The 24,407-nt window shown below is 40.0% G+C and overlaps 1 protein-coding gene across 3 annotated transcripts in view; it reads left to right on the forward strand.

Moving 5' to 3' along the window:
• Positions 1–24,407, forward strand: part of USO1 (USO1 vesicle transport factor) — a 104,322-nt gene that overhangs the window by 48,889 nt on the left and 31,026 nt on the right. For 2 of the 3 annotated variants that reach the window (XM_089663714.1, XM_089663715.1), the window contains 9 exons: positions 484–539; positions 2,915–3,035; positions 3,119–3,297; positions 5,813–5,953; positions 10,545–10,633; positions 13,781–13,935; positions 16,575–16,780; positions 17,918–17,938; positions 24,194–24,304. In XM_089663714.1, coding sequence (XP_089519840.1) covers positions 484–539; positions 2,915–3,035; positions 3,119–3,297; positions 5,813–5,953; positions 10,545–10,633; positions 13,781–13,935; positions 16,575–16,780; positions 17,918–17,938; positions 24,194–24,304 — 1,079 coding nt within the window. The remainder of the gene's footprint in view (positions 1–483; positions 540–2,914; positions 3,036–3,118; positions 3,298–5,812; positions 5,954–10,544; positions 10,634–13,780; positions 13,936–16,574; positions 16,781–17,917; positions 17,939–24,193; positions 24,305–24,407) is intronic. The other variant, XM_089663716.1, reaches the window with a different exon arrangement.

The raw sequence follows: 24,407 nt of genomic DNA on the forward strand, positions 1-24,407 counted from the left end.
CCAGTCAGAGCTGCCCATCAGTGTCCGTCATTGCTGCATATCAGTGCAACATCATCAGTGCCTCCTCATCAATGCCCACCAGTGCCACCTTATGAGTGCAGCCTGTCAGTGCTGCCTATCCGTGCCACTTCATCAGTGCAGCCTCATCAATGCACATCAGTGAAGGAGAAAAATTACCTGTTTGCTAAATTTTATAATAGAAACAAAGAAAAACTTTTTTGTTTTTCAAAATGTTTTGCTGTTTTTGTTTAACGTGCAAAATATAAAATACCCAGTGGTGATTAAACACCACCAAAAGAAAGCTCTATTTGTGTGAAAAGATAAACATTTCATATGGGTACAGTGTCGCATGACCGCGCAATTGTCATTCAAAGTGTGAGAGCGCTGAAAGTTTGCCTGGGCATGAAGGGGGTAAAAGTGCCCAGTAGGCAAGTGGTTGATATTTGGAAAACATAAAATTGTATGTTTTTCAACTGTTTACAGGTGTTTCCAGGCTTATGGATCTTCTTGATGACTCAAGGGAGGTGATTCGTAATGATGTAAGTTAAAGGTGGCATTCCTGTAATAAATTTTACTATTTTGTTTGAAATTATTATTTTCATGAACGTATTCTAAAATTGCATGCTCACTTTCAGAAACTATAAGTTGGTGTACATTTCTGTTCATTGGTTTCTTCTTTTTTTTTTTTTTTTTTTTTATGTAGGTGTAAATCCTAACCGAATGACATCAAAGTTATAATATTCCTTACATAAGCCCACTGAAGTGACTAGTCTTCGGTAATACACAATACTAGAGGGGGGATGGCATCTCCCAGGATTACCTGATTTCAGGGAAAACTGTCAGAAGTGACTCATGCATATGGTATTGTAGATTTAAGAGAGAGCAGACAGGATTCACAATGAGTACTGTTGTTGATTTTCATTTTAGATGTCCATATCCACTTTAAGGTTAGAGTCACACAGGCGGCAGTTTCTAGTGCCCCCTGAAAAGCGATCTGTGGTGGATCGCTTATTATAGGTTCTTAGAGTAGAGGCTTTCAGATGTTAAGGCAACGCTGCTACTTTCTGACTGCCTGTTTTTGTTTTTTTATTTTTCTGAATATCAATTTTTCATTGAACTAACGTTCAACAGTAATGCTTTGTTATTTTTGAAGAAGTTAGTCATGTTTCTGTAATATTGAGAAGTAGCGTACCTCACTTTTATGGTTTTTATTTTTAATTTTCTTGTGTGTGAATGTAAGTGTGTGTGTGTGTGTGTGTGTGTGTGTGTATATATATACATACTTACAGTTAGGTCCATATATATTTGGACACAGCACAATTTTCATACTTTTGGCTCCGAATAAATTAAAATGAAATCGTCCAAATTAATTTGAAGTGCAGACTTTCAGCTTTAATTCAAGGGGTTGAACATACTTATCAAGTACAAATTTCAGGAACTGCAACCATTTTTATACAAAGTCCTCCATTTTCAGGGACTCAAATGTAATTGGACAAATGAATATAATCATAAATAAAATGTTCATTTTTAATATTTTGTTGAATCCTTTACTGGCAATGACTGCCTGAAGTCTGGAACCCATGGACATTACCAAAGACTGGGTTTCCTCCTTTCTGATGCTTTGCCATGCTCTAACTGCAGCTGTCTTCAGTTTTTTTTTTTTTTTTTTTTTTTTTTTTTTTTTGTGGGTCTTTCTGACATTCGTTTTGCCTTCAGCAAGTGAAATGCATGCTCAATTGGGTTGAGATCAAATGATTGACCCGGCCATTGCAGAATATTCCACTTCTTTTCCTTCAAAAGCTCCTGGGTTGCTTTTGCTGTGTGTTTTGGATCATTGTCCATCTGTACTGTGAAGCGCTGTCCAGTCAACTTTGCTGCCTTTGGCTGACAGTATATCTCTAAACACTGCAGAATTCATCCGGCTGCTTCTGTCTTCTGTCACATCATCAATATACGCCAATGACCCAGTGCCACTGGAAGCCATGCATGCCCATGCCATCACACTGCCTCCACCATGTTTTACAGATGATGTTGTGTGCTTTGGATCATGAGCTGTTCCAAGCCTTCTCCACATGTTTTCTTCCTGTCATTCTGGTACAGAATAATCTTAGTTTCATCCGTCCAAAGAATGCTTCTCCAGCACTGGTCTTGCTTTTTTAGATGTTTTTTTGCAAAGTCTAATCTGGCTTTGCTATTCTTCAGGCTTGTGGTGAACCCTCTGTATTTGCTCTCGTAAAGTTTTCTCTTGATTGTAGACTTTGACAATGATATGCCCACCTCCTGGAGAGTGTCCTTCACATGTCTGGATGCTGTGAATGGGATTTTCTTTACCACAGAGAGGATCCTGCAATCATCTACCACTGTTGTCTTCCATGGATGTCCATGCCTTTTTATGTTGCTGAGCTCACCAGTGCATTCTTCTTTCCTCAGAATGTGCCAAACTGTTGATTTGGCCACTCCTAATGTTGCTGCTATCTCTCTGATGGATTTGTTTCATTTTTGAAGCCTTACAATGGCCTGTTTCACTTGCATGGACAGCTCCTTTGAACGCATGATGTAGGTTCACAGCAACAAATTTCAAATGTAAATACCACACTTAGAATCAACTCCAGACCTTTTACCTGCTTAATTGATGAAGAAATAACAAAGGATTAGGCCACACGTGGCCACTAAACACCTTTTGAGTCAATTGTCCAGTTACTTTTGGTCCCTTGAAAAAGGGGGGATGGCTACTCTTTAAGAGCTGTATTTCCTAAACCCTTCCTCCAAAATATATATGGTGTGTGTATGTTTGTGTATGTGTGTGTATGTGTGTGTGTGTGTGTGTGTGTGTATATATATATATATATGTGTATATATAGTTAGTGTATGTTTGTGTCTTTTCACTATAAATTTTATTTTCTCTATTTTGCAGGGTCTTTTATTACTTCAGCAGTTGACAAAAGGCAATGCAGCAATTCAGAAAATTGTAGCTTTTGAAAGTGCTTTTGAAAGACTACTTGACATAATCACTGAAGAGGGAAGCAGTGATGGTGGTACGTACACAGACTGTTTAGAACAGCAAGAAAATCTGCAAGCTGAGGGTATTGTTTTACAAAGGTCTGTCTTGTTGTTGCAGGAATTGTAGTTGAGGACTGTTTAATATTACTTCAGAATCTACTGAAGTATAATAACTCCAATCAAAATTTCTTCAAAGAAGGATCCTACATCCAACGAATGAAGCCTTGGTTTGAAGTGGGAGATGACAACTCCGGGTGGTCTGCACAGAAAGTGACTAACCTTCACTTGATGCTGCAGGTATACACAGATGATATGAATCTAAAATGAATTATTAAATGCTAGTAGAATGTTGGGTTTTCTGGCTATATTTGTTTCTGTGCTTTTGCAGCAACTGTTCTTGTCAGATGTCAGTTATAGGTTGGTGTGAACAATGATATATTTAATAGTTTATATTCAATTCATGTGCATACGTAGGAAGTCTCCTATTTAGGAATCTTATGATAGCGACTAAATTGGGGTCCAAATCTACATGTCCCTCATTACAATCTACTTGTCAAAAAAAAAAAAAAAGACCTTGCAGTGTAATGAGCACTGATTGGGTGCTCATCAGGAAAGGGGTGTGTTGGGTTCTCTTAACACACAGCAGAAGCGCATCTGCTGAGCGAGTAAATGAGGCATCGGCTTCAATGAGAAAAAAAAAAACAACCCTTTATTGTTTGAGGTTACCCTCACATATGGAAGCACTTGAGTGCTCAGTACAAGTGCACGCTGAGCAGCCAAATCAAGCTGTGGTGTAGCCTGAATATGTGTATCCCATGAAGACGTGTAACCACTGCAGCAACTGCGCATGCACTGCAATCGAGGAAAACAAGCTGAGCTAAAGCCAAAGGGGTACCTGAATTCACTTAACTTTTTACATGCCAGACTACAACACAGGCACGGAGTGCTACAGCCGCTGTGAAATCCCGATCAGTAAAGTGCCTGTGTTATAATCCAGCATGAAAGGAGTTAAGTAACTTAGCGTGGCTTGTTTTTCCCTGATTCCGGTGCATGCGCAGTTGCTGCATACCAGCATCGATGTCCCCGGTACTATAGACATTTCTGGGAACTGATTTACTCACACATGTCTGCCCCATCCCTCCACCACATGACCCACTCATTTTCCCTCCACCTCCTATCCAGTGATTTCTGACTACAGGACTTCTGAATCAGCCGTGCCAGTTCTGGTCAGAGAAATGGACAAGCAGGCAGCACTGGTCTTGGTTTGTGTTATCGTCTGTATGCAGAATCCGGATTATGATGTGTTTGCGGCATATCCTGTGTCAGAGATCAAGCATGTGGCCCAGGATGCTCTTATACGTAAGGTGGCTTTTAAATTATTCAGTATGTTTTTAATGAGCTAGGGACAGCTATTAAAGAGCGTTTCCAGGCCGATATAAAACACTTCTAAAGCTGAACTCAACTCTAACTCTAACCTATTTTATGTATTCATTAAAATGTACTTTTATATAGCCATAATTTAAGTGCCTCAATTTGTGGTTTTTTTGTGTCTGCACCTCCTGTTCAATGATTTCCATCCTACCCAGGCTTCCATAATTGCGCTGAATTCTCAGTGTGCACCAACTGAACCTAGCTGTAAGCAATTTCCCTTTCCTCTAGATGGCCCCACCTACCTTCATGAAGTACTGCACTCCTCCTTCCTACTACCAACCAACGTTCTTATGCTACCTAAAATAAACATTCAATTTGCCATTTTCCATTATGGCCACCACCTCCATTCCTAACATACTGCGCTCCGCCTCCCTATTACTGGTGCATGCCTTTGAAGCTTAAAAGAAACAACCAGTCTGCCCTTTACCAATGTGGCTCCCTCCTGCTCATCTATAGAGCGACTATACCCACGCCCATCAAATCCGTATAGAGCCCGCCTCCTCCTCCTCTCAGACCAAGCTTCGGTAGCAGCATCACCTCTCTCTGTCATGTGACAGCTCATGTCTACTCTTCCCCCTTTTCCACTCTCTCTCTTCAGCCAATGGGGAGTGGCCAGGTTTGAGTGCGGGGGCAATCCTTGAGCGAGGCCTCGAGACTTGGGTATGCATGACCGCACCTGCTCCCAAATCCTGTCAGGGGGCCTCAGGAAAGGTGAACGTCCTGGAGAGCATGTGAGAGAGTAGTTCGGTCTATAAAGGGGCAAAATTAAGTAAACCCTGCTGCTTGCCTGCAGCAGGGCTAAATGTTGAAAGAAAACCACCTGACTGGTGCACGAAACTGCATGTCCCGGGTGTCGGGCAATAGGAATTGTACATCTCTGATGCCAGTACATTGCATTATCTTTGTAGAGGTTTTCTTAAGTAAATAAACTTTTCGGACTCTATCTGTATTTGTGAACAGTGTCCCTTTCCTATGGAAATATTTTTGTCTCCTGAATTCATACTTATGGGCATCATGCAGAAAAGGTTTCAGAATACTCAGGGTTTCATTTCACTAGTACAGCTGTAAGTCTAGGATGTAAAAAAGTGAATACTATTTTTGGTTTATATACATCATATTTGATTATAAAGCATATACCTAACCTGCCAAAATGTTTTTGAACTGTGGAAGGAATCTTGAGCTTATAATAAAAATCAAATTAAAAGGACAGCATAAATTTTTATAAAAATAAGCTTAGGTCTGTAGTAGTGCAGGCTGTTTTCCTGCAGTTTTCATTTTTGTTAGATGTGAAGGAAAAGGCTTGGGAAGTATACATGACCTATCATGAATAGTTTAAATGTATATACACATTCCTGTGTTAACTGATTTGTAATGTTTCTAGCTGGTTCGGGTTCTGGTGTCTCCAATGAATCCTCCTGGTGCCACCAACAGTTGCCAGAAAGTCATGTATCAGTGTGGTTTGCTGCAGCAGCTTTGCATCATCTTAATGGCAACAGGTGTTCCTGCTGACATTCTTACAGAGGTATTTTCTTCATTTTTAATTCTTCAACATACTACATGTCTGTACGTTTGCTGTTAACATGTATGTAGTATTCATGAATCTGTACTTTCATCTGAAAATATCAGGGTTTTGTTGTTGATTGGTCTGTGCAGTGAGAATTCGTACAAAGTTTTTGTTTTTTTTTTTGTTTTTTTTTTTTTCATTGAGACAAAGAAAATAAATATTATGATGCTGTAGACCAAACTTGTGAACACTGGGGCCACAGTCAGCCGTTTGGTTGTCCCTGTCCAGCCCGTGATTCCCCCACTGGGTGAGTTTGATAAGCAGTGCAACTTGTCAAGTTAAACATTTTGCATTGTGGCATGTGAACAGCCTTGTCCTGCTGTTTGTTTGGGTGGGAGGCCCGGGGGGGAGGCTAGCTTAAAATCCTGGCTCATCTGCCCCTTATTACCATCCCCCAACCACCCATCTGAAAGAGGCCTACAATAATTCATGAGCAGTTGTACCTATTATTCCTAGCACCCGGTGTTTGTTTACTGTATATTTACATACCCAAATTAACCACTTGCCCTCCAGAGGATTTACCCCCCTTCCTGACCAGGCCATTTTTTGCGATACGGCGCTGTTACTTTGACAATTGCGCGGTCATGTATAAAATTTATCTCCTTTATTTTCCCACAAATAGAGCTTTCTTTTGGTGGTATTTGATCGCCTCTGTGCTTTTTATTTTTTGCGCTATAAACAAAAAAAGACCGACAATTTTGAAAAAAAAAAATTTTTTTTTATTTTTTACTATAAAACATATCCAGTAACAAATTTAAAAAAATCAAATTTCATCATCAATTTAGGCCAAAATGTATTCTGCTACATGTCTGTTAAAAAAAAAAAAAAAAAAAATCCTAATACTTGTAAATTAATTGGTTTGCTCTAAAGTTATAGCGTCTACAAATGGCAGTATATATACTGGAATTTTTTTTTTTTTTTTTTTTTTTAATACTAGTAATGGCAGCGATCAGTAACTTATAGTGGGACTGCAGCAGGTATTCTGACACTGGGGGGAACTGACTAACTGCCACTGACATCCCCAGTGACAATAATACAGTGATCAGTGCTAATAAAAAGCACTGACACTGTACTAATGACACTGGGGAGGAAGGGGTTAACAACTGGGGCGATCAAAGGGTTAACTGTGTGCTGTTTTACTAACTGTTCTGTGTGTGTTTTGATAAGTACCCGCTCCCACTTCAGGCTCAGTTCGAACTGACCAGGAAGTTTGACCCCCCCCCCCTTCCTTCCCTCCCAGCTTTCTGGGACACTCCACAGGTCCCAGTAGACTGCGGTCCATTCACAAAGCACAGCACGCTTCGCCATACATGGTAGAAAACCGGCTGTAAAGCCGTAAGGCTTCATTGCCTGTTTCTCTTAGTCATGATGGCGGCACCAGTATCAGTTAAGTGCCCTAATAAAATTCAGCAGCTACAGTTTTTGTAGGTGCTGCCTTTTTTTTGGGGGGGCGCATAACTCCTCTTTAACCACTTGCCTACCGGGCACTTTTACCCCCTTCCTGCCCAGGCCAATTTTCAGCTTTCAGCGCTGTTGCACTGAATGACAATTGCGCGGTCAAGCAACACTGTACCCAAATAAAAGTTTTATAATTTTTTTGAGATAGAGCTTTCTTTTGGTGGTATTTAGTCACCACTGGGACTTTTTATTTTTTGCTAAACAAGCTAAAAAAAGGCCTGGAAATTTTGAAGTAAAAAAAAAGTTTTTTTTCTTTAGTTTCTGGTATAAAATTTTGTAAATAAGTAATTTTTCTCCTTCACTGATGTGCGCTAATGAGGCTGCAGTGATGGGCACTGATGAGGAGGCCCTGATGGGCATTGACAGGCATCACTGATGGACACTAAAAGGCAGCACTCATACATGGCACTGTTGGGCAGCACTGATGGGCAGCACTGACTGGCACTAATAGGTGGCACTGAAAGGCAGCTCTGATATGTAGCATTGATGTGCACCGATATGTGGCATTGATGGGCACTGATGGGGCTACACTGATCATCAGGGCCCTGATGATCAGTGTACATGTCCCCTCTGAGAAATGCAGATAACCGGCATTTCCTATTTACATGCGATCAGTAGATTTATTATTTTATTTATTTATTTATCGAGTTTATATAGCGCCAAAAGGGTTTGCTCAGCGCTGTACAATAGAGGGGGACAATACATGAAACAGAACAGTAACATCAAACAGTACATAAGGGGTAAGAGGGCCCTACTCATTCGAGCTTACAATCTAGGAGGGAGGGGGTAGAGGCACAGGAGGAAACGGCTGTGGGGGATGGAGTGGTAGGAGGAGGGAAGGGCAGCGGCTGTTAGGTGAGGGTGGGGTAGGCTTCCCTGAAGAGGTGGGTTTTCAGGGAGCGCCTGAAGGTGAGGAGGGAAGGTGACAGTCTGATGGATTGGGGTAGTGAGTTCCAGAGGATGGGGGAGGACCTGGAGAAGTCTTGCAGTCGTGCGTGGGAGGAGGAGACCAGGGAGCAAGATAGAAGGAGGTCCTGTGAAGAGCAAAGGGTACGGGTAGGGTGGTACCTGGGAATCAGGTCGGTGAGGTAGTTAGGGGCAGTGTTGTGAATGGCCTTATAGGTCAGGGTGAGCAATTTGAATTTAATGCGTTGGGCAATGGGGAGCCAGTGGAGGGAGAGGCAGAGGGGGGTGGCAGAGGTGGAGCGGCTGGTGAGGTGGATGAGTCTGGCCGCTGAGTTCAGGATGGTCTGAAGCGGGGAGAGCCTGCACTGGGGTAGGCCGGTGAGGAGGGAGTTGCAGTAGTCAAGGCGTGAGATAATCAGGGAGTGTACGAGTAGTTTAGTGGTGTCTGGGGTAAGGAAGGAGCGTATCTTGGCGATGTTTCGGAGGTGGAGCCTGCATGTGTTTGTGAGAGATTTGATATGAGGTTGAAAGGAAAGGTTAGAGTCCAGAATGACGCCAAGGACCTTGGCTTGCTGGGCGGGATTGATGGTGGTGTTGTTGGCAGTGATGGAAAGGATGGGGGGGGGGGGCGTGGGAAGGGGGAAAGACGAGAAGCTCGGTTTTGGAGAGGTTGAGTTTGAGGAAATGGAGCGACATCCAGTCAGAGATGTCGTTTAGGAGGTGAGTGATGCGGGCGGAGAATGTGGGGGTGAGGTGAGGGGTGGATAGGTAGATTTGAGTATCATCAGCGTAGAGGTGGTAATTGAAGCCGTGGGAGTGTATGAGTTTGCCAAGGGAGGAGGTGTAGATGGAGAAGAGAAGGGGTCCAAGATTTCTTTTAGCTTACAAAACGCCTGCTGTCTTTATACATTAGAAGGTTGGCAGGCTACAAAGATCGTGTAAAAATTGGAAAGAAGATAAGATTTCACTGCCTCTTTTGCGCTTTAATGAGTTTCTCTACAATGCCTATAGCTACAGAGGCTTGTGTTCACCTACATTCACACCTGTGCGTTCTGGGAACATGAGCAGAAATGCACATTTCCACACGTGTTCATGGAACATGTGACACATGAGTTCCACTTGCACTTTACTGTGCATAGATTGGATACACATTCACTTTAAAGTGGTCGAAAATGTTTATGCTGTTGGCATTCCATAAAGGACACCTAGACCTTGCAGACAGCTGCTTTAAAAGGTACTTTAAACTAAGGTATTAAAATTGGTGGACAGGCAGGATTTTTAATGCAGAAGAGATATTCTTTGTTGCTTACCTGGTAAGCTACTTACCTGCTTGTCCGCCCCTGTACAGTGAGCCATGCACATGCAGCTCACTTTACAAATTCGGCAATGCCGATTCTGACTGAACTCTCACGCGTACGCATGAGTGCCGTGATCCCCACCTGGCCAGTGGCAGCGGCCAGCGATTGATATCTGGAAGCTGGCCGCCTGAAGATGTCAGTGGCCGGGCAGTGAGCTTGAGGACCACGCATCGGTGGAGCTGAGGTGAGTATTGTTCCGCTTTAAGTCTTGGATTGTAGAGCCATAATGTCTACCTGGCTATTTGCATGTTTTTATTTCTCTACTTAAAGTGATTCTAATGGTTTATTTTGGGTTTTTTTAAATAATAAAATATAGTATGCTTACCTGCTCTGTGCAGTGGCTTTGCATAGAGCAGCCCCAAAACAAATATCCCTGCAAAGAAGAATCTTTATTCTTGCCTTTGCTGCCCGTTTTGATGTTGAAATCTCACTGAACAATGTGATTGTATTTAGCGCCAACTGTCTTCATTTCTACATGGTTCTTGAGTGATTTACACACTTTTCTTAATTCCTTGGTATTGTGAATATGACAATTTTACCCATAAATCACAAAATATCTGAGCTGCACCCTTGTGGTTAATGTACTGCTGCCAGATTCTCATTGCTTGGTCATGTTCTATATTCTATTGTTGTGTTAAGTCAACCAGTTCATTGCACCATCTTAATGATTTTTGAAACCAGATATGTATTTTGGATTTATGATCTGTGAAGATTGGTGCAGAATATTGGTTGGGTATTCTGATTGTTGAATAAGAATTACTAAATGAATTGATGTGTGCTTTTTACATCCCTTGGTGATTATTCTTCTTTAAATGTGTGCTTGACAGACCATAAACACAGTGTCTGAGGTAATAAGGGGAAGCCAAATTAACCAAGACTATTTTGCATCTGTAAACGCTCCATCAAATCCACCAAGGTAAGCATGGAAACCTTTTTTGTTGGTTTGATTTAAACATGATTTGATGTTCTATAGAATGGCATTATATTGGGCTTGATGGAGTAGGGTCAGGCCCTCATGGTTTTTACAGGGGAAGTATGTGCATGTTACCTGTGTAACCTGCTGATCAACATGGACCTCTACAAGTAATCCTATACCAGCAGCAACGTTTGGTAGCAATGGTAGAACTTCTTACTTCAGAAGCAGAGTGATATAACAGCAATTAATAGAGTAATGTATTCAGTCAAATCATAAAGGTCCAATTTAAGATTTATGGAAAATTAGCTAAATATATTATATTCCAGGTGCATCACAGCAGAAGGTGTCCAAAGTCTTACCATCTGTTTTCTTTAAAAATAAAAGCTAAAAATAGATCCCTGCAAAGAGTCTTTTCTACTTGCCCCCCACCCCCATGCCTCTGGAAACTCCTCCTCTTCAGCACCTCTGCAGTATACTTGTAGTTCAGAAGGCAGGCTCTGTTAAATGGGTGACACAGCAGTATATGTCCACAGGGCATAGTAATTGTATGCCACTACTTTTAAAGAAAGCAAATCCTGTGGGATTATTTTTAAAGTAGTTTTAAAAACTTTAAGGTTGTTCAGATTAATAGGAGTAGTCTAGAACTAATGGGAATTCAGTGTGGGAATGATTAGATGATTTTGCATTTTGACTACAGATACGCTTTAAATCAAGGTTTTTGTGTTAGGATTTCAGCTTTAACCTCCCTAACGGTATTCCCGAGTGTAGCTCGGGGTAAAATGTGTATACCAAAAGCGGTAACCCCGAGCTAGACTCGGGCTTACCATGCGGCGCTGCATAGGGAGTCCCTGCAGCACTTACCTTGTCCTTCGCTCCCGCGATGTGTCCCCGCAGCGTCCCCGGCCATCTCCTCTGGCCGATGCCGGCATCCGGCTTCTGTGTTCCGGTTCCCGTGACGTCGGGACGTACGGGCGGCGGCGGGAAATTTAAAAAATGGCGTTTTTTTTTTTTTTATTTTATTTTAAATAGTAAAACATTGCTGTTTCATCCCATTTCACATACATTTTGTCCCTAGTGCTTTGTCCTGTGCCCTGCCTGCATTTTTACTGTTCTTTCTGCCTGGAAACTGAGAAACGTCCATGGCGTCCAAAAAGCGTCCCTTTACGTCAAAAGCGGTTTTAGACCGGCTAGAGAACAGCGATAGTAAATCAGAACCACTTGCAGAATTGAGTGATAATGATTTGTGGGGAAATGTTCCTAAAAATTACAGCCTACAATAAAAAACTATTTCCATGTAAAAAAATGGTACCGCTTTCAGCACAAAAAATCGGAAAGAATCATACCGCTAGGGAGGTTAAAGGGTAAGTTCACCTTTGAAAAAAAAAAATGCACATCCTTTTGCAGGTAAAACAAATGTGCGTTTTATTTTTTATTTTTTTTTATTTGGAGCCTGTAAAGCATTGCAGCCACTATTAGGAGATCATGGGTGCAATACAAGGCTCCTACAGACTCAGTGTAGCTGTCTGCTTGTACATTGTTTGGGCAGGCAGTTACTGAATGACAGAAAGAATCAATGAACTACCTAGAGCGCTCATCAGCGCCTTGGTAGGTCATTGAGAACTATAAGCCGTCAACCGCAGTGGCTGATGGTAGTTGTAGTTCTCCCATTACCAGAACTCTGTGAGTGAATGAATGAATGATGTGGCTGAGTGGACGGAGCCCCGCACAGCCACATTTTTTATTTTTTTAAATTATGACAGCAGGTGCTGGGAGAAGATCCCCGGGCCATTGTCACAACAGGGGCTCGAGGGGAGTGCAGGGGCTGCTTATTTAATAACATGTTACACTTCGGATATGGGCTTAACATGTTAGGAAAGGTGAACTTATCCTTTAACGAGTTCGGCTCTAGAACATGTTTTTAAATTTGTTTGTACAAATGTAAAACTTTCATTTTTTGCAGTAAAATTACTTAAAACCCCTTAACATTATATATTTTTTGGAAGCAGAGGCCCTGTAGAATAAAAAGATGATAGTTGCACATTTTTATGTCACATATTTGCATAACTGTATTAAATGCAGATTTTTGGGGAAAAACATAATAAAATAAATTTTAGTGCAAACACAATATAATACAAATTTTTTGAGAAAATATAAATGTGTCGAGTAAATAGATACCAAACATACCAAGTCTTAAAACTGCACGCGCGTGTGATATCGCAAAAAACTACGATACCCAAAAATCTCTGTAGGTGACGCTTTAAAAACCTTTACAGCTCATCAGTTTAGAGTTAACCAGCTTTTGTGCTAGAATTATTGCTCTCACTCTGAGGTTCATGGCGATACATAAAGTGGTGCAACCGCGGTTTACATATGCATGCGCATCGTGGGCTTGCATTTGTGCATGAGTGCAGTACAACGGGGATTACGGCAATGTATTTTTTTGTTATATACTATTTTATTTTTAAAACTTTTTTCCTTTTTTTAATTATTTTTAATTAACCCCCATGTAATTAGCATTGCGCAGGTGACAGGTACTCTTTTTGGAGACATTAGTGGGCTAATAGACCCCAGTGCTTGAGTGTTTGAAAAAGCATTTTTACACTGGACACATACTGTACTTACAGGTTTTTTCCGTGCACACACATACACTTTAGAAGTTATGTAGGAAAAAAGTATGGGAAATAATTTTTGGTTTACTGGGCATTAATCTCCTAATAATGTATTGCATCACATTCTTGAAGCATCTGCGACATTTTTGGTTCTGAAAGCAACTTGTGCAACAAATTCAGGTGTTTCTAAAATGTACCAATTTTACATTGTGGTGCATAGCATGTGCCACGTCTACATTGTGGTGCATGGAATGGGCCAAATTCAGAATGGTATACTGATAGTGGAGATAATTAAGGCCAACTCTCCTTTGGTGTGCATAGAGAAATTGGTGCACACAGATTTTGCCAAAGTGTTCAGTGTACATTCTAAATTCAAGTGCAAAACAGGTATATACATTTGGCACATGCTGCACCACTTTTACACCCCAACCTGTCTGTGCCAGTCTTTATTACTGTTTTTAATGCTAGAAACTTGAATACGATTATAGAAAAATCCTGACAAATGTTTATCTTTGTTTATTGTTTTTCTTTATTAAAGACCTGCAATTGTCGTGCTTTTGATGTCCATGGTGAATGAAAGACAGCCTTTTGTTTTGAGATGCGCTGTTCTATACTGCTTTCAGTGTTTCCTCTACAAGAACCAGAAGGGTCAAGCAGAAATTGTAGCAACTCTTCTGCCCTCAACTATTGATGGTAATGTTTTTGTCTGCACATTAATTTTTCTTGAATGGTGATGTAATGAATTTAGATCAAATACCAAGTATTAATAGTTTTTAGTCTTTGCCTAAAGTGATTGTAAAGTTTTTGAAAAGTTTAGTAAAGTTTTTAAAGTATTGATTCTTCCTGTTGGTATATCTGCTTGCTCGCACATCCTGTATGGGCAAGCAAATGTACTGACCGATCAGCACAAGACCTGCATTAATAAAAGTACTTTTTTTTACCTGCTAAAAAATGTGTGTTATTTTCGGTCAAAAGGTGAACTTATCCTTTAACTAATTCCTATAATGATCGAAAGTTTATGGAAGCAGCACCAAGAAATCAGAAGCCAGCAGCATTGAAAGGTGTAAACTGCTCAATGTGTTAGGCTTAAAAACAGCGAGGGTTTAATACTACTTTACCTGCAGCAGAGAAAAAGCTAGACAGGGCTACATTGTGTTGTATGGCTGTGTAAATCTTAGAACTGAATGGACAGAAATACAAGTTCTTTGACAGATACACTGCTCAAAAAAATTAAAAGAATACTTTGAAAACACATCAGATCTCGATGGGGAAAAATATCATGCTGGATATCTATACTGATATGGACTGGGTAATGTCTAAGTTGTCTGGCTAAGTAACGTAAGGATGCCCCATCGTTTGATGGAAATTATCAACCTACAGAGGACTGAATTCAAAGGCACCCCAAAAATCAAAAAATGATGCAGCAGGCTAGTCTATTTTGATGAAATTGTAGCAACTCAAAATGGTACTCAGTAGTTTGTATGGCCCCCACGTGCTTGTATGCATGCCTGACAACATTGGGGCATGCTCCTAATGAGACACGGATAGTGTCCTGAGGTATTTCCTCCTATATCTGGACTAGGGCATCACTGAGCTTCTGGACAGTCTGAGGTGCAACCTGGTGGCGTCGGATGGATCGAAACATAACATCCCAGATGAGTTCTATTGGATTGGATTTGTCAGGCGAGCATAGGGGCCATTCAATGGTATCAACGCCTGTATACTCTCGCCACATGAGGCTGGGTATTGTCGTGCAGCAGAAGGAACCCAGGACCCACTGCACCAACGTAGGGTCTGACAATGGGTCCAAGGATTTCATCCCGTTACCTAATGGCAGTCAGGGTACCATTGTGAATGGATATGCCTCCCCAGACCATCACTGACCCACCACTAAAACGTTCATGCTGAATGATATTACAAGCAGCATAACGTTCTCCACGGCTTCTCCAGACCCTTTCACGTCTGTCACATGTGCTCAGTTTGAACCTGCTCTCATCTGTGAAAAGCACAGGGTGCCAGTGACGGACCTGCCAATTCTGGTGTTCAATGGCAATGCCAATCGAGCTCTATGGTGCTGGGCATTGAGCACAAGGCCCACTAAAGGATGTTGGGCCCTCAAGCCACCCTCATGAAGTCTGTTTCTAATTGTTTGGTCAGACAAATTCACACCAGTGGCCTGCTGGAGGTAATTTTGTAGGGCTCTAGCAGTGCTTATCCTGTTCCACTTTTCACAAAGGAGCAGATACCGGTCCTGCTGATGGGTTAACGACCTTCTACGGCCCTGTCCAGCTCTCCTATAGTAACTCTCCTAGAATAACTGCCTGTCTCCTGGAATCTCCTCCATGCTATTGAGAATGTGCTGGGATACACAGCAAACCTTCTGGCAATGGCATGTATTGATGTGCCATCCTGGAGGAGTTGAACTGCCTGTGCAACCTCTGCAGAGTCCAGTTATCGCCTCATGCTGCCAGTAGTCACACTGACCCTAGCCAAATGCAAAACTAGTGAAAAACAGTCAGAAAACATCAGTAGGGAAAATTATTTCAGTGGCCATCACCTGTAAAACCATTCCTGTTTTGGGGGTCATCTTATTGTTACCCATCTAGTGCACCTGTTGTTAATTTCATTACCAATTAAAGCAGCTGAAACTGATTAACAACCTCCTCTGCTGCTTAACTGACCAGATCAATATCCCAGGAGTTTCATTGACTTGATGCTATGCTCTTATTACAAGGTGTTAATTTTTTTGAGCAGTGTATTTATTTCAAATTTATATTTAACGGTTTGCCTGGAGCTCATCTTTTACTTCCTACAGTTTATTAGCATTACAATTTAAACTGGTGCATGTTTGCTGCCTAAAGCTGGCTTTTACATACAAAGATTTTGTTTCAAATGTTATCTGTCAGAAGAACTGTGTAAGTTAAGGGCCCGGCCAAACTGTATATTTAAATGATACCCAATTTAATTTGAATTATAAACTTGAAACAAAATGGGATTGCGTCTGGTTAGCATTAATAACTTTGATACTTTATTGAATAGATGTAAATGCCAGCTGGACTAATGGTTGTTCTTTTTTTTTAACAAACACATGACAACTTATGTTTGTTAAACTAGGAATTTTCAATGCAGATTCTGTGAGGAGGTATAGATTTATAAACTGTGTTACAATACATGTTACAAAATACATTACTTTTGCTTTTAGACCATTGCAGGTGGAATATATGTCCGTGTATTCTAAAGCAGATTAGTTTTTCAGATTAATGGTTTTTGTGAGTGTATATGAGAACGATGCTTGAAGTTCTGTTACTGCAGTTATTGCTTTTCTTCTTCAGCAACCTCGCTGTCTGCTGGACAACTGCTTTGTGGAGGTCTCTTTTCTACAGATTCTCTTTCCAACTGGTGTGCCGCAGTTGCACTGGCTCATGCTCTGTTAGAGAATTCTACCCAAAAGGAGCAGCTGCTAAGAGTTCAGCTTGCAACCAGTATTGGTAACCCTCCTGTGTCCTTGCTGCAGCAGTGCACCAACATCTTGTCTCAGGTAAGAGTTTGTTTGGCATGCTACTGAAGAAGCACTGACAAAAGCATTTAATTTCTCAGCAATCACAGTCCATCTTCTCATCTTTTTTTTTTTTGTTTTTTTTGTTAGTACTTTACATATGTGGATTTTTATTAACTGCTATTCTTACACTGCACACAGCTATTGGATAGTACTTACATTAACCTTAATAAGATAATCGCTAATATGTTTGTTGGTCGTGAAGCTGGAGCTCTCCTGGACTGTCCTTTTTTTTGTAAATATTTATTTTACGTAGTTACTGTAGAGAAGTTCATTATAGAGGTATTACAATAATGTTCTAAATTAGAAGAAATACTGTATATAAAGTATATTCATCAGTGAAGAGCCAGTTTGCCTCTCGTGGTCAAAAGTGTGCTCTTTTACATTGGGAAACTAGGATATTTATTACTTCAGAAGTGTTTAAAAATGTTACTATGCAATGCAAGAAATCAAACAGAAATTTTTGTTAGATTGGGGAAAGGCTTGATACCCTTTCAGGTCTTTATTGCTATCTGTCTCTCCCCACATCCTTGGTCCTAGCATGACAACCAGGGCTTGGTGTAAATTAAATGTCCTGCTTTCCGCTCTGTGGAATGCATTCCCCATATATTTTTAAAAAAAGCCTTTAAAAGGCCAGTGGCACCGTAATTCTAGCTTTCTCTGTCTGGTTTACAATAGAAATATATATAGAGTCCACGCCAGAGGGTAAGAGTATCTACAGCTTATGCAGAGATCTTCCTGCCATAGTATGAATTAGGGGTATACTGTAGGTGTTTGAGCTTTCACGATCACGTCCATCAAAAAAAGCACCCAGTGGTGGACCAAATCCTGACATTTAAAGGCTAAAGAGCAGTTTTCGCATACATTTTTCCTTTATTTACCCCTTGGTGTTTTTCAAAAGACTGTTGTGGTGGTTATGTGTATGTTTTGGTGTTGGTTTTTTGACAGTAAAGGGGAGCCTAGATATTTTTTATTTTAATGCACAAAACTACATCTTTGCTAATACCAAGACTGGCCTCTCTCTGAAGTTTTTCTTAAATATAGTGCATGGCATGCTTGAAACTTATTTACCAAAATAACTCTCACAAGACATTAAATTTTGTGACCTATGATTTACAGGGAGATAAGATCAACAGACGGGTATGTATATGTTGGCACTGCTTGCTGCCACTGCAGGGCTTCTTTTCCTTGCTTTACGATGTGGGTGTTTTTAATTTAACTTTTTGTAATAACCGCCTTGAAGTGATTCCTACTCACATGTTCCTCTCTGTTTCTATGGTATTCCCATTCTCAATACATTTTAGGGAGCTGGGTCTCATCACTGGTGCTTGTTGTGTACAGGAAGCTGCATGACAACTCCACGCTTCTAGGGTTTCTGCTCATCTCACAATTGAATGAGATGAACATTATTACACTCATTTTTCAGTTTAAAGATGTACTCTTGGTCACCTTGAACTAGATTATTATTATTACTATTATTAGAATTTTCAGTCCATTATTTAAAGGTTATTAATAATGAATGTATCTTTATTTGGGTGCTATAATTACATCTTTAAAGCATTAACTCCTATTTTTTGTTTTCCTCCTACTTGTACGTGTTTTACCTGAGTAGAAATGTCATTTTTAAGCCTGAAAGTAATCCTTCAAGGTACCCATACCATTCACAAGTGTGAGCGGTCATCATTTCAGTCCCTGATATGAGTATGACCCTGTAGAATACCCATTGTTCGCCTAGGAGAGTGACCCTTCATATATCCATTCTAGTCCTAATCGACATCCTAATGTTCATCAGGGTTTGGTCTGTAAAAGTAAAGCTGAACTCTGACAAATATAAAAGACACCAATTAATGCAGCTCTGTAATCCATAATAGATTATTAAATGTATTTTTAAGCAAGCAGGTAAGTAGATGAATTTGACCTGGTATCAGTCTCTTGAAGTACATGTGTAGCAGAGCTCAGATTGGGAGGGGAGAAGCAGCACAAAGAGCCAATCAGTTGTGATGCATTACAAGGAGCATGCTAATGGGAAACAAACAGATTGACAGAGGTGAGCTCATCAATATGATGATTCTCATTTTACTGCCAAGTCACGGGTTGGGGGAGGGACATGACCTCTCTTGTTCTGACAGACAGGGCTGTGCTCTGTAGCAATCTCAGGACTGGATGGACAGAAATACACAAACTCCTTGACAGGTAAAACAGCTCTCTTCTATGTATTTAATTTGTGTATTTAGCTGTTTCCCTGGTGTTCAGCCTTAACAACATCTTTCAATCCTTTATAGAAGTTTAGTTTGATCGTCACCGCTGTTAATAATAAAGCTAAAGGGGACTTCTCACTACAACAGCAGTATATATAGGAGACAGAAGATCTATAGATATTTACCAACCAGACATGGGATTAAACCCTGCTTCAGTCCTGAAAAAATTGGTTGTGCTTTACCCTGTAATTTGTGGAGATTTCCCTTTACTTCAGTGACACAACAGGAAGTGAGAGGATGTATCTTCATAGTGAGGCAAATCCCCTCTTAGACATTTGTCACAGGAACAAATGATCCTATTGGAAGGTCTGTAAGCTCTTTCTGTTCTAGTGACAACTCAGAATTTTGAATTTGCCTCGCTTTTTATACCAGTGGAAATGGTCCGTAGGACAAATAGAGTGGAGACACATACGACAATAAAAACCTAAGGTTGTAAAGCTTCCAAACTTAAAAACTTTGCTTTATAAAACACCTTATAGCTAGTTCATACCACACAGCAATGTATAGCACATAATGTCTGTGTGCTGCTGTGTAGGGACAATGTACATTGTAGTGTGTTGTAATAAGACTGTTGTCCCTAAAGCTGGCCATAGACTATGTGATTTTCTTTCCTGCAACCATGGGTAGGGAAAAAAATCAGGAAAGAAAATTGGTCGTTTGACTGTGTTGATAGGGGAATCCCTCCCATGGAGTTATTCTCCCAATGAGGGTGGGTGGGGGGGATGTCAGTTGAGCTGTTTTGGTTGGAGTAGGTCTTTAAAGTGTGAGCGAATGCAGTGCAAGAGATTTAGATATATCCTCAAGAAATGAAACACTACAAACAACAGTATAGAAATTTAAAATATGATTTCTAAATTCCTTATTTTATGTCCACATTGCTACAGTCACATGACTTTTGATTTGTCTCCACACTATATTTTGAGTCATGTGAGGCTGCTTCCAGAGCTGAAACTAGCAGGGGCAAGGCTTCTGAAGAAGAATCTGCCATGGCATGGGCATTGGGAGTGGCAGATTATACACAGAATTAGCTGCTATACTGTTGCCACTCTGAATAAGAAAATTGAATAAAGAATTGGGTTCAAGCACACATTTACTGACAATTACAGCATCCATAAAGGATGGGTAGATACCCTACTTTCACATATAATGACTAAAATTAAAAATTAGGTTTAGTGACACTTTAAAGGAATATGTTCTCTTACATGTACATAACTATGTAATTTATCTTCCTCCCAACCCTACTGAAATTTGCCAATGCTACTCAGAGCTTGGAAGTGGATGCATCCTCGTTGGCAACTGACATATTGTGCTATAGCTGTTTTGATCTCATGTGTTGAGCTACTTAGATGTAGAAGTAGATGTAGACTTTTCCATGCCCTTGGCCAGCCAGTACAATGGGAACTTGGCTCATTAATAATACCACTGAGATATTGAATAGGGAGCGCAGAAGACTGTAAAGTACAAATTAGTTAACACAAATTGAAATTGTGCTTTGGGAATTGTGTCCTAGTTTTGTGAATATCTAACAATGAATTAACATTTTTAGCTTAAGATACTACCAATGTTTTAACGTCTTAATTAAATGTCATCCCTAATACTTATTACAGGATATCTTAACCCAAGAAGTAAATATTTATACATTGCAGCTTACTAGTCTTTAGATGTTATGGCTTAATTAGACATCTTTCAGAATAAGAACATTTTCAGCAAATACAGAAAATATATGTTGGTCTTGCCAAAAATGCACTGTCCCTGCCACTTCTTGTGAAGTAAATGGAAAATACAAACATTTCTTTACAAACTTCCCAAGGTATTCTATAACTGCAAATTCCCACCGCCATGTAATAGGAATGAAATGAGGAAGGAGTGTTTGTAATCCCAATCAGGAGAACAGCCTAAATTGATAATACTCCTCCATAGATAATGTACCCAGGGTGAGTGTTGTCACCCTCATAGGAAGTATGTTGAGGACATGATCACAAGGTGACAAAAAAGAGGGAAAGAAAGTCGGAAAAAACCTTAATAAAGCTACCACGTCTAAGGAATGATATGCTGCAATATATTACATTATTACATTTTTGTTCTTGGGTTTGGATACACATTAACTGATATTTGATGTTTGGTTTAATGCGCTACGTTAACTTTTTGCTCTCTTTTTGAATTGGGCATGAGCTGTTTATAGTGAATTTATTTTAACATCTTTAAATTGCTGGTGCACATGCATCATTTCAGTAACTCTAGAAACATACCTGTGCACAAGCTGTAGAGCTTTACTTAAGCCTAGTACACATGATGAGAAAATCAAACAACAATTACTGCTTTCGGAGCAATCGTCCAATAATCTGATCTTTCATACAAGCTTTTGAGAGTTGATCACGACAGTTCATGCTAAATTATCTGAAGGGACAAGCACAAACATTTTTCTTGTATGGTAACAGAACGAACGATTTTCATTTAATCAGTACAGTATTTGTCCCTAAAAAATCTAGTGATGAAGACTGTGCATGCTCGGAAACGAAAGAATATGTTAAAATACAATACATTACATCATCGCAGGACATTGTATTCTGTCTTACGAGAATTTTCGTAGCTTTAGTAACCTATTCCTTTTACATATGAGAAAAAAAAAGGATGATAATTTGTCCGATATTCTCATGGTGTGTACGAGAAATATGAACATTTAATGCTTTTACCCTCCAGTGTTTCTTTTTAACAGTAGTGAATCAGATAATTCAATTTACTATTTGGCACTTCAAATATTTGCCTTTCTTTTATCAGCACTATTGATAGCATAGATTGTGTAGGATAAGAGAGGCATCTGCCACATCACTTTCTCCTGTTTCGGACTTTTTTTTTTTCTTTTAAATACCATTTGTGAAAAAGAGAAGTCTTGCCCAGGAATAATAATTCAAATGTGTGGAATGCAGAGGTTTCAGGATTTATTAAACATCTATTTTAATCTCCAAATTCTGTCTGGAGATAGAAAAGTGCTTTCTCCTGCTGTCTTTGAAGACCATAGCAAGAGATGCCAGCCTTAAGGGCTGGGGAGGTGTCTTAAACACCTTGTTGGTGCATTGGACTTCATTGCAGAGGAATCTTGTCTCTCGGTCAATTTTGGAACTCACAAGTAATTTTGTTGTTCCTGCAATGCATCAGCCATCAGGCAAAAAAAAAAAATAGAAATGTCACAGTGGTAAAAAAGGTAGAAAGGGTTTTACCCTCAGCAAAACCCTATGCTGCTTGCTTGTCCACAGTTCATATCCCAGGCATTGACCATTGGCCTGATGTTCTCCCTGCTTCCTTGTTTCAGGATCTGTGTCACAGATAGGCCATAGGTGGATCTCCCAAGCCAGATGATGAGATCATCTAGCAGAAGCAGTGGATGCTTTATTGACCCCGTGGGATCAGTACAACCTATTTTTTTTTTTTTTTTGCCCTTCATCCTCCTAAACCCCTTTCTCATCTACTCTGCAGGATTGCAGAGGAGAGCATTTTGGTGATACTCATAGCTTCGAACTGGCCTGTGTATATCATGCTCAGACCCAATCAAACATTTGGCAGACAGCCCATGCGATCTTCCAGATCTACTGGATCCTCTATCCTAGGGGCAGTCTAACACCCCACTTCATGGTCTCTGGCTTCAATGGCATGACTGTTAAATCCCAGGCCTTGCTAGACAGGAGTGGGAGTAAAGGCTAATATACCTGAGGTTTAAAATGTTGCTTACCTCCTCCCCATATTTCATGCCTCATGCTGCATACCGTTTGTTAAACAGCTCTGGGTAAATTTTACCTTATTTTTATCTCTGTTAGTGCAGTCTTGTGATTGCACCAAACAAGGCAAAAAAAAAAAATGTATTTAAACAGAGCTGTCTTACAAACTATGCAGCATGGGTATGAGGAGAAGGAGGAAATATTTGCATCTGAGGTTTATTTATCTTTTCTTCCACCTTAAAAGAAAACAAAAAAAAAAGGTTATGGTAAGCACAAAAATCCTGATATGACCACTGTGATGTTGACATTTAAACAACATAAAGGAGCTGCCCTAAGTTTTCTTCTTTTGACCATTCACCAGCCAGTGCTTACAGCATTATGATAAAAGCATGAAAACCTGCCCTCTCTGCAGCATTTCAGGTTGCATCTCTTGTAAAAAGACCTCCATGAAAGTCCAGCATTGTCTGTGTACAGGAAATAAAACATTAATTGCATTTTGTTTGGATTTATTTCATTATTACAAGTGGCTCGAACAGAATTACCATTTACTATTTTCATTCATTATATACTGCATATAAAGGAGAATTTTTCTAAATATGTTTAATTTTGCTTTGAAATTGATGTACTGTGTGGCTGCACATTACACTTGGTGAGGTGTTATCCCATGGAGATTGACGAATACATTGTGGTACTGCTCAGCCAGAAACATATATAAATGAAACACAAAAAACACAAGATAAAGCACAGTTTGTATATTATAGTTGGGCCCACAATGCTTTTCAGTCTTTTGCTCCAACATATTTCATGAATTTAAAATGGCTCCAGTACAAATATGTGGATTTTTATATTTTCTGAAACATTTTGTTTAATCACTGTACAGAACATGTAGCTCTGCTGCTTCTTTGCCACCTTCCTGCTTTCACCGTGCTCATTGGACTATAAATGAGCATTGCTGAATTGGTTCTGTTTGTGCTTAAACCCTTCTGTAACTATGTCCTTCAAGCTCCCACTGCCTGAAATACATTAGTGTGCAATACAAAATAGCTTTTGTGACCCTTGCTGTAGTTTTTGACACTGCCAATCTCAGCATGCTTTATTGTGAGAAAAGGGTTATGGGGATTTACTGTAAAGGTAGGTTTCATATCATGCTATATATAAAAATCCATTTTAATAATTTTTGACAGAAAACATAGCTGGTTATGTTTATGCTTTCAGTTCTGTTTACTATTGAATGGTGTTTTATATACATGTATCCCTGGCGGGTGCTTCAACTATGTGTATTCATCTCTGAATGGTTTAACCCTAGGTCCTACGTGAAGGACCTAGGGTTCTGAGTAAAATGGTTACATCTCTTGGTGAATGAACATTTTCATTTGAAGTTTTCTTATACTGTATGTGTTTGACTGTGTCCAATTTTTCTGCAGGGTAGTAAAGTACAGACCAGGGTTGGGCTGTTAATGTTGCTGTGCACTTGGTTATCCAGCTGCCCCATCGCAGTTACACATTTCCTTCACAATGCAGCTAATGTGCCTTTTGTATCCTTTGTGTTTTGTGTTGTAACTGTTTTTTATTAGCAGTATAATTTGAATGTATTAACTTTTTTACACATTATGATTAGAAAAGAAACGTAATTTGGCT

This window comes from Staurois parvus, unplaced genomic scaffold (genome assembly GCF_062004578.1).
Source record: "Staurois parvus isolate SC_StPar_1 unplaced genomic scaffold, SC_StPar_1.0 ptg000044l, whole genome shotgun sequence".
Taxonomy (NCBI): Eukaryota; Metazoa; Chordata; class Amphibia; order Anura; family Ranidae; genus Staurois; species Staurois parvus.